The following is a 9700-nucleotide window of genomic DNA, read 5'->3' on the forward strand; positions in this document are numbered from 1 at the left end:
TGCAGTAATTCTAGATGTACATTTTTTTTTTTTTTTTTAAATAACCTCCATTGTTACTGTACATGCCTTCACTGTCCTCAGACTTGAGGTCAGATGGGAATATATTACTTAAAGCATTCTGTGAGAATGCTGGAATTCGGAAGGCAACTTTTAGTTTATGGATGCTCATTGAAAATGTTGTAAGTACCAATTTTAAGGTAATTTTTTTCCATTCTTGCATTGAGTTCCGTTTTGAAAAAACACAAGGACCAGAATGGAAGTGCCATCATGACTTCACGTTGCCTAGTTTCCTCGATAATTTAACTATGTTGGTGGCTGTACCACCAACCCTATGTATATTTTAAAACATGTCAAATAAAATTGATCTTCTACTTCTCATTCTCCTCTACTTGTCAATTCCATTCTTTTATCTCCCTCTTTTTTCCTCCTCCCCCCCCCCGCCCCCGCTTTTCTTCTCCCCGCCTCCTGTCGCGCTCGTCTTCCGCAGGAAAAAGTGACGGTGATGAGCACCATCAACCCCACCAAGGACTTGCTCACGGACATGATTGGCTGCCAGCGCCTCCCCGAGGACCAACGCAAGAAGGTGGTCCAGCTCAAAGACCTGCTGGACCAAATCCTCATGCTGGACCCCGCCAAGAGAATCAGCATCAACCAGGCCCTGCAGCACCCCTACATCCAAGAGAAGATCTGACCTGCTCGCCCAGCGCTACTGCAACCACTGCTACTTACTAAGTACTATGGGTCTGGCAGAGGGGAAAAAACAAACCGAAAAAACAAAAAACTTGATTTGTTTAGTAACTGCAGAGACTGACTGAAGAGTACCTAGGAAAAGAAACATTTTTTAAAAATAGTTAACATTATTTTTTTTATTGTTATTTTGATGCACATACATACCCGTGTTTTTTGCTTTTATTATGAATTTATTAAGAAATCAAAGGGTAGGGGTCCAAAAAAAAAAAAAATCACATGTACATTTCCGTTTTTTGGATTACTTGCAGGACACCCTCAAATCAAAACCGGTCTGACTTACAGTTTGGCTTTGGTGGGAAGGTTTGGCTTCGATGTTTATGGGCCATCCGAATAAAGTTTTAGAGAAGAAAAAAAAAAATCCCCTTTATTGCGCTGGATAAATAAACCTTTTATCCTCATTTTTGAAGTGCTCGTTCTTGGGCCCCTGCAAAAGACCGGTGCTGAAGGCAGTAATTGAAAATACGCTTTGTATGGTTCAGGTTGAGAGAGGGAAGGGTTATGGTCATTTATAGCTTGCCAAGGCTGCACAAGACAGAGCAGATCGAGTCCCTGAAGATTGCACACGTCCTTTATGCAGGGCAGGACGTGTAGCCCTCGCTGTACAGGTGTACATGCGCAATGTCTCGTGAGTGTAGACTGCACCATATAGGTGTATAGGAGTGAGGTCTTGTGCGTGTAGACCACACCATACAGGTGTACTGGCGCTGCACAGGTAGACCTGACTGTACAGGTGTGCACGCACAAGACCTCACTGTACAGGTGTACACGCACGAGACCTCACTGTACAGGTGTGCGTGCACAAGACCTCACCGTACAGGTGTACAAGCAGTAGACCTCGCTGTACAGGTGTACTGGCGCCGTACAGGTGCACACGCGCGATGTCTGGTGCAGGCTTGGCAGCTGTTGCTGTGTGTGGCGCAGGCCGGCGTAAATGCTGTCTATATCCGCGTCTCCCCCAGGTGTGAGTGCACAGGCCCGGCAGCATGGCACGCCCGTGGCGTGGGTCTTGTGTCCTCCTTGAGTCCGCCTGCAGGGACGGCCTGCCCTCCTCAGTTAAAGCAGGTTGTGTACCACTTTCAGTACACTGAAGGTAAGCTCCCCAAACCCATCAACTTCACTGGTGTTCTCGCGCATTCTAGCACACTGGCAAAAACGAGAGAGAAAAAAAAATTACTTAAAAAAAAATATATATAAATCCAGTCCTGGCTTCTCTGGCATTTTACTTTGCATGTGTAAAGAGCAACGCGCAAAATGGACGATCACACAAATTTCAGAAAAAAAATTTAAATTTAAATCGATGTGCTGATGGTTTGTTTCAGATTTTACGCTGTGTTGTATACCTCACGTCGATTACATTTTCTGTCAATGAAAATTCAGTTGCAAGTCTGAATGTATTTTTTTGGCAAACCAATAGTGTGCAGATTTGGGGGGCTGGTGGGACTCGAAGCTCTGATGGATGAAGGCGCCTTCAGTGTACTGCTTCTATTAATAAAGTTTTTTCAAATCTTTGCAGAAATGTGACTTAGTAAGGGGTAGTCTATCCTTTTCTTTCTGTCAGTTTTTCACCCTTTACTATATATTAAGTGATCTTAGAAAACTGCATGTGAGGACTTAAGATGGCAGTCTCTTATATGTTGTGTAAAATTCTTTGTGTGCTTTTTTTCTTAAAGGCCATTTAAACTTTTTTCTGTTTTAGTCCTCCTTTGACTCATGTCTGTGATCATGTTGTCTTTTGATACAGGGATATTCCTGCTCTGATCTTTGCATCTGCTTGTTACAAGCGGTAATTGCTTCTTTACTATTTCCCCTTGTATTGTATTGTTGAACCATCTTCTGGGCGTCCTTGGGACAGAGAAAAAGAAACCGCAAAACCAAAAGCATAGTTTTTATGCAGTTATTTTTCAGATTTATGTGTTTTGCTTCTTGTCATCTGAGAAGTCTTCCCTGCATGTTGACTGGATGGCGCAGAATTATTGTAAATCCTCAGTATGCATTAAAAAAAAAAAAAAAAGCGTAAAATAAAGTTTTTTGTGGAAAAAAAAATTGACGAAACATGGTTGTGCGGACCTTGCAGAAATTTCTGTGGTCTTTTTTGCGAACTAACTCCTTTTTCTTTCTGAAGCACTTAACCTCAAACACATGTAAAATTCAGAACCAGAAAAGTAAGAAATGCTGCATTCTGTTTACCCTGTGCCTTTACTGCAGCACTGCCTCCGTTTCAGCGTTTGTCTGCTCTTTAGGCTGATATTTGGGGGTGTTATGGAAGACAGAAAAAGCGGTGCTGTGTGTTTTGACACTAATTACTGTTTGTGATGTTTCTCCCACTCTTTCCTGTGGTTGCTGAGAGAGACAAAGCCAAGTTAAGCCTCCAGGCCAAGAGGCTCTGTCCACCGTCCTCTACTGCCTGGTTCTGCTTTGAAAGACAAGACCTCCATCTACTTAACAAGGTCATTTCTGATGGCATGTGTAGATCAAAGACAATGTGAGAGACGCGTATAAAGATGTAAACAGAAGCTTTAAAAAAAAAAAAATCTAAAGCTCAGTATGTGTCATTGGGTCCTTTCCTAGTCATCACATTGCCAAATGTACACAACGGCTATGTCTGGATAAGGTCTGGGTGGAGATTATGCTTTGGGAGGGCATGGAAACTATGCTACTCTCGGTATATTTGTACAAATTGGGTTCGTTTGTGGTACATTTGGGCCAGTGAGACCAGGGTCAACTAATGTCTAAGAGTCATGGGGGGGGGGGACATTAAGTTCTTTTGGTTTGGATGGTTTGTCTCTTCACAAGTGCTGAAGGAACATGATACTGTAATGTTTTGGTCATGGATAACTGCCTCTCTGTCATGGGTACAAAAGGTACAACGTTCTTATCCCCTATGTCTTACAGACCTAAGCCTAAAGCTTAAGTCCATAAGCTGTCATGTATATCCTTCCTGTGCTGATGTACTGGGCCACGTGTTTAGTCTCTACTTTTCTGAACATGTCAATGGTAAAAGGTTGTTTTAAGTTCCTGGCCAAACAAGTGGACCCAGTCCTGACATACCGTTTGTCCTCAAACTTCACGGTTAACTTTTTTTTTGTGTTCAGTTATGAGTGATCGGCAAAAGCATCCAGATACTCGTTTATGTGTTCTCTGTATTCTAGGTGCAGTCCCTTAGAAGATCCTCACAGAGCACCTCACCTGGACAAAGGTTTCTGTTCTAGAGAGTTCTGTTGAGCTTGTTGAGTGTGGGAGATGTCTTGGCCTGTTTTTTTTAATCATTACTGCTCTGTGAATGTGATAGAGCTTAGCAAATTCAGTTATTGGAGAATTGTATCATTGATTGTGTTTGAAGTACCCCCCCCCCCCCTCCAATTCTCACGGGTACCTGTTACACATCAAAACATACATAAATTGAGCTTTTTCCATTTTTACAAAACAAAACATTTGTAGAATTTATTAAACAGTATATATAGAAAATTTAGTTACTGTAATTTGGCTATATCTATGCCAAAGCGACCACCAACTATAAGGTAATACTCTTTTTTTTTTTTTTTGTCAGATATTTCCAATTTGATTTTTGGTTACCTAAATAACAGTGTGATTCTGTGTGTGCTTTTTGTCTTGCAGGGTAAGTTGCCATTTTCCTGTTCCCCTTCTGACTTGAAAACTTGGACTTGGCCATTTGGACACCCAAGGAAGCAGCTCTGATCCCACTGAACCATTTGCTAATGCTTATTGCATCATTGTTTATTATGATGATCTTGCACTGCACCTCATATTTGATGAACATTGTAAATGAGCTGCATTCACGTAGTATTTCAAGCATAAATGTAACCAATTTAAGTATAAACTTAGGGGAAAAAAGAATTGTATCCACTTCATAATAAACGCTTCTTAAAAGTGCTTTAGTTTTTGCTGCTAATGTTTTGACTCCAATGGCTCTTCTCATTCAGTTACCATTTAAGTTGCTCTTTATTGGCCCAAAAAAGCAAGTCTGCAATGCTAAGTCAAAACAGATGCACTTAATCCACTTGCACATATAATTAGAATTTCAAATTGATTGTAAAATTGTCTCAAGAACAGACCTACCCTCTCCCTGATGTCTTTATGCCGAAGTCATGAACAAGTTTGTTCATGCATACAGTAGTAACACTTGACTTAAATGTCAATCATCTGCACTTGGAAGAAACTACGGAGGTCTAAACCTTGATAGATGATACAGCAGTTGTATGAAAAAGAAACTTTTTCAGCTGGGAGAGAGTGAATACTTGAGCTCAAGATGATATAGCCTAAGGCTTGTAGGGCAACAATTATTGGTTCCATTGCAGTTTCTGTGTAAACTGTCAGACTTTAATTCTAGTAAATGACATAATTGAATTGGCCAAGTATCTTCAAAATGTTTACATTATTATGGACCAAATTACATTGTGGACACCCATGAATGCAGAACTGGGACTGGTGACTTAGTAAGTGAAGTCTGTTTTAAAGGACACCAATATGGTCCCAAAATTGGCTTGTTTAAAAACAAAAATGTACATTGCCAAGCTGCACTGCAACTTGGGTGCATGTGACCCTGGGAATCTGCCAACAAATATGGGAAAGAATGCTCAGTTCCCAGACCAATCAAATGGAAGCTTGTACACAGTAATGCCTGCTCATACAATGAGAAATCAAATGAAATTACGAACTGTTTTATAGCTTTCTATCTGGCCTGGTATTTCTCTTTCTTGTGGAAGATGACTTTCTCTTTAGCCTTGATGTCACTTTCTTGGAGCCCCTTAGCCTCTCCACTTTGTAGGATGATGGCACCGCGTTCAGTAACAAGCCTTGCACAGACGGGCCTGAAAGGCAGCTCGTCTTGCTCGGTCTGCTTGAGCTCGAATAGGGCTGCTTGGGCAGGGTGGGACTGACAGTTGAGCCTCTCGTGTCGTGGCTTTGTCTCGAAGGGACGCAGGCCGTTTTCAAACGTCGCCTAGCCATGGGGGTGTAAGGAAGTGTGAGGTCTGCTATTCCATGCAGAACCGAGGGGCACTCGCTCCCCAGTTCCATTCCTGGAACCAAGATTTCAGGCTGAGATCCCAATAAATCCGCTTTCCTTATCCGAGCGGTGCTCCTCGCCATGCCGATGGCAGTGGCCGATCGAGACCAACCCACTTTAGCTCTCTCTCTCTGAACGGTGGCCGCCTGCATCCTCTCCATCTCCACCAGGCGGTTGGCGAGGACAAACAGGGAAGGGTCCTGCCTAATAAAACTCTGCCTCCTCTCCCAGTCTGCTCTGTTGAACAGGTTTTGCGTGAGGTCCAGTATCTTTAAGGGTGCCGGGAGAACCTCAGGATAGGGCAATCGATCCTCTCTTGATTCCGAGTAATCCTTCGGATCGTCCTTATCGAATGGCTCAGGCCTCAGGTCCAGCTCCAGCTCCACAGGAGTTGCCCAATCTTGGGCTGAGACGGTCGTCCTTTCGTGGTCTGACATAGTGGTCCTTTCCTGGTCCGACAAGTCACTGTCATCCGAGGGGAAGTCCATAAAGAGACTGCTGTGGCTGCTTTGGCCTGTTGAGGAGCTGTTACTCGTTTCAGCTCCTGGACCTTCAAGCCTGTTTGGGGCCAAGCAGTAAGGGCTCGAAACCACGTTTCTGGTTCCTTGTCCCTCTGCTCTTCTGTCCCTCAGTCCATGGTTGTGAGTGACCACTGCTGGAGTTATTCTCAGGGGTATCTCACTCTGAGCTACACCGCTGTTGTCTCCTTGATTGTTTCGAGGTGTGAGGAGGTACTTTCTTTTGGGATGATGGGACCAAGACCGAAGGGCTTTGTAGCATTTCAGATCCGGCTGGTGTCTCTGAAGTTGCCCCTGGCTAAAAGACACCACAGACATCCAGTATTAACCATGATGGCTCATTTTGAGAAGCATTTCCAAAGAAAATGTTTGGTTCAGAACACAGGTCAGGGCGAAGAGTGCAGTGAGATACTTGGTTCAGCATCAGCTTGTAGTTCTTGGCAACAGGAGATATGGTACAGATGCCAAGTGTCATTAGGATTGGTCTAGCTTTTCAGATTTATTTCGACATGCATGGTTTCAGTTTGGTTCCAGATGAGCAGCCAGGGAACTAATAACAGGTTCATTACAGAATATCCTATTGTCACCCGAACAGGTCAGTGGTAATAAGCCACCTGTCATACACGCCCTTGGAATCGAGTGCTAAAGCTATTTTTCAAAATCCGACAGTAGGCCATTGTAGCAACAGCAGACTTGAATACCCCCAGAGGGGCATGACAGCCACAAGCAGACCTTACCCACAATGCAACACAACTGACATTGAATATACTTACAGCAAAGTGGGTTCCAGAGGGCTGCAGCAGATGGCCGATCCAGTGCTCAAATTACACTTAGAGTTGAGTGTTGGTAGAAATATCTTGGAATATTTTTGTCCCAAATTTACACAGTTCTCTACAGTGTCCTTCAACTGAAAGAAGAATATGATCAAACATTTCCTCTGCAAGCCGTCCAGATAAATTTCTCATTTTTAGCTTCAAAAATGGAAAAGAAACTGCAAACTATACCCTACAGCACCATCACAGTGACTTATCTTTATTAGACCCTTGCTAAATTTTGGACAACCCTTGTACATTTATATCAATGGATTATGCAAGCAAATACTGCATTCAGGAAGTCAGTGTTGAAAAAGGTACCCCCATTACCTTTGATGTGGGTTCTTCTCCCCTCAAATTCAATTCATCCAGCTGTTGCATCAGCTGAGAAAGACAGATCCCCTGAGAAGGCAAGCAATAGGTACATTGTACAAACGTTCAGCAGTAACAACCTCCATATTAGCGACAGATTAAGAAATATGTTAATTATGTTAACACTGGCAAAATATATTAGTTGAAATAGCAAGCCGTTGAATGCAAAATCGCTTACTACCTGCCAACATACCTTTGGACATCTTACGCGGTGCGTACAACTAAGTAAATAGTCTACATCAATATAATGAGTGCATAAACCAGTAGTCTAAAACATACTTAGCCTCGTCATTTGACTCATGTTTTCTGTACATTTTTAATGATATACGAAATAGTTAGCAACAAATGACTACATCTAAATGCCACAGTTTTGGCACGGCATATAGCTGCCCACAAATGCTTACTCCAAAGTTTCAAATTACTCAGCGATTTAGTAGAGTGAAATGTGGGCTTAGGTCGCTATAGTTTTGTTGTCACTTTCAGTTCCATGATATGACGGCTAGTAGCAGCCTACTTACCCCATTTGTTTCCCCCAGCACGCCATCTGTGCAAACATGGAAACAAATCAAATGCGAAACCAATGACTAACTGAAGATGAACACTGGTAATTATTTCTTTACTACTTTATGGCTTCTGGTTCATTAAATGTCAATAGACTCTTGCTACTTACGTCTCGGTGGCGCGCTGAATGTTGAAATTCGTTTCTCCCACTGATAATCCCACTGAAAAGATTGCTAACATTAGCTGGACAATAATAGCCTACAGCTAGCGAGCTAAATAAACCATTTAACTAACTTAATTCCAACCACAGACTCCTGAACCAACAAGTTAGTCTAAGGCAACAACTAAAAGTTGCAGGACGGTTCGCTATATGAACCGCTCGGACAGGACCTCCTACTATCTACGAGACTAGTGCTACATTTGGTCTAAGACAGCAACCTTCCAATTCATCAATGCCGGTTTCGGAGGACTTACTAACGGGCTGGGCATCAGTGGTCTCCGTTCGTCCATTCTGTGTCAGCTGCATGCAAACTGTATCATGCGCAAAATACCCCGCGTTTGATTTGTCACGGGCACGGAGAATACCAGGAACACCACTGGCAATGTGCAGTGGTCCGCCAGACTTACAGACTAATAACTAGACAACTTTAATGTTAGATAGCTAACTAGCACGCCGCGGGCTGGTCATTCAACTCCCCATGATCATGTCTCCAAGTAACAAATCGTCTCACTCTCGTAGCTAAGGAGGGTTAATAACCTCGAAGTTCTCAGGTTTCTCCGTTTTGTCCCTTTCATTTTGGACGCCGTTGACATTTATCAATGAAACATTAACGTTGTCAACGTCTAATTGGAAAAGCAATGCGAGATTACGCATGAAACCCTACTCTGAAAACGTAACACATTAAAAAATAAAATACAATTACTTAGCATTAGCTCCTCCTAGTCTTTTCCACAGAACCATGTCGTACCTTCTTATTAAAAACTGAGACTGAATGGCTAATCTTCACGATACCATGGTAACGTTAATCCGTTTGGAGTGAGTCTAACTTTGAAATATTCCTCATTTTAACAGACAAAGCAGAGAATGGGGCAGTCCTATTTTGATCCACACAGGAAAAATAGTAACCTGTATTACCTGTATCGTGCATATAACCAGGTAAAGACCATTATTATTATTATTATTATTATTATTATTTGCTAATTAGGTAGACAGCGCTGACTTTATCTGCACTTTAAATTTATGTTTGTAATGCAGACTGTGAATGCAAAGGTGATTGATTTAAACAGTAACAAAGCTATTGGTTAGCTTTCTGTTAGTTTGGTTTGACGTTTTTGTTAAAACACACACTGCAAGTCTATACTGTACTACCAGTGTTTATACGACCGTGTGAGCATTAATATACACATTTATAACACATTATTATCTCCTTATTTTAGCAGTATGTTACATGAGAATTAAATCAGCCCATGATCCCAGACATGTAGCCTACCCAAAATATACACATTTTGCCAGGCACTATGTAGGCGTGTCCATTTTCAGTCTGGGTTTGAAGTTTGGATTCTGGTAAATCGCCCAATTCATCTTGTTTTCCACTTGGAAAATACAACCATTCCAGCTGACGCAAATTAATTGAGCTTTTGCTGTCATTTAGCCCAGTCAGTTTTCCAAAATGATTCAGCTCAGATTTGGATTTTGGTTCAAGGGAGACTTTAAGAAGAGA

At 42.2% G+C, this 9700-nt stretch overlaps 2 protein-coding genes across 4 annotated transcripts in view; one reads left to right on the forward strand and one right to left on the reverse strand.

Moving 5' to 3' along the window:
* prpf4ba (pre-mRNA processing factor 4Ba) overlaps positions 1-2597 on the forward strand; it is a 15575-nt gene extending 12978 nt beyond the window's left edge. The window contains exons 16-17 of one of the 2 annotated variants that reach the window (XR_010331736.1): positions 488-1840; positions 2492-2597. Coding sequence is in view for 1 of the 2 variants with exons in the window: in XM_064346180.1 (XP_064202250.1) it covers positions 488-691 (204 nt within the window). In the remaining variant the exon portion in view is untranslated. Of the gene's footprint in view, positions 1-487 lie in introns of both variants that reach the window. The other variant, XM_064346180.1, reaches the window with a different exon arrangement.
* On the reverse strand, positions 1936-9105 carry LOC135260721 (uncharacterized). 2 transcript variants are annotated; one of them, XM_064346183.1, is made up of 6 exons: positions 8454-9105; positions 8149-8200; positions 7997-8022; positions 7428-7508; positions 7068-7201; positions 1936-6592 (listed from the first exon to the last, which is right to left on the reverse strand). In XM_064346183.1, exons 1-6 carry the CDS (start codon positions 8487-8489, stop codon positions 5431-5433), a joined length of 1491 nt encoding a protein of 496 aa, XP_064202253.1. In that variant the 5' UTR covers positions 8490-9105; the 3' UTR covers positions 1936-5430. The 2 variants fall into 2 exon arrangements, with proteins under 2 accessions (XP_064202253.1, XP_064202254.1); XM_064346184.1 differs by having other exon boundaries at positions 7437-7508; positions 8454-9103.
* Positions 9106-9700: the final 595 nt, after the last annotated feature.

This window comes from Anguilla rostrata, chromosome 8 (genome assembly GCF_018555375.3).
Source record: "Anguilla rostrata isolate EN2019 chromosome 8, ASM1855537v3, whole genome shotgun sequence".
NCBI classification, from domain to species: domain Eukaryota; kingdom Metazoa; phylum Chordata; class Actinopteri; order Anguilliformes; family Anguillidae; genus Anguilla; species Anguilla rostrata.

Excerpts from the sequence above, each read along its gene's own strand:
- LOC135260721 (XM_064346183.1), bottom strand. The coding sequence starts at position 8,489 with ATGGACGAACGGAGACCACTGATGCCCAGCCCGTTA. Across the intron at positions 7,509-7,996 it reads TGCTGGGGGAAACAAATGGG|GGGATCTGTCTTTCTCAGCT; the intron begins GTAAGTAGGCTG and ends TTGCCTTCTCAG. Across the intron at positions 7,202-7,427 it reads CCACATCAAAGGTAATGGGG|TTGAAGGACACTGTAGAGAA; the intron begins GTACCTTTTTCA and ends TTCTTCTTTCAG.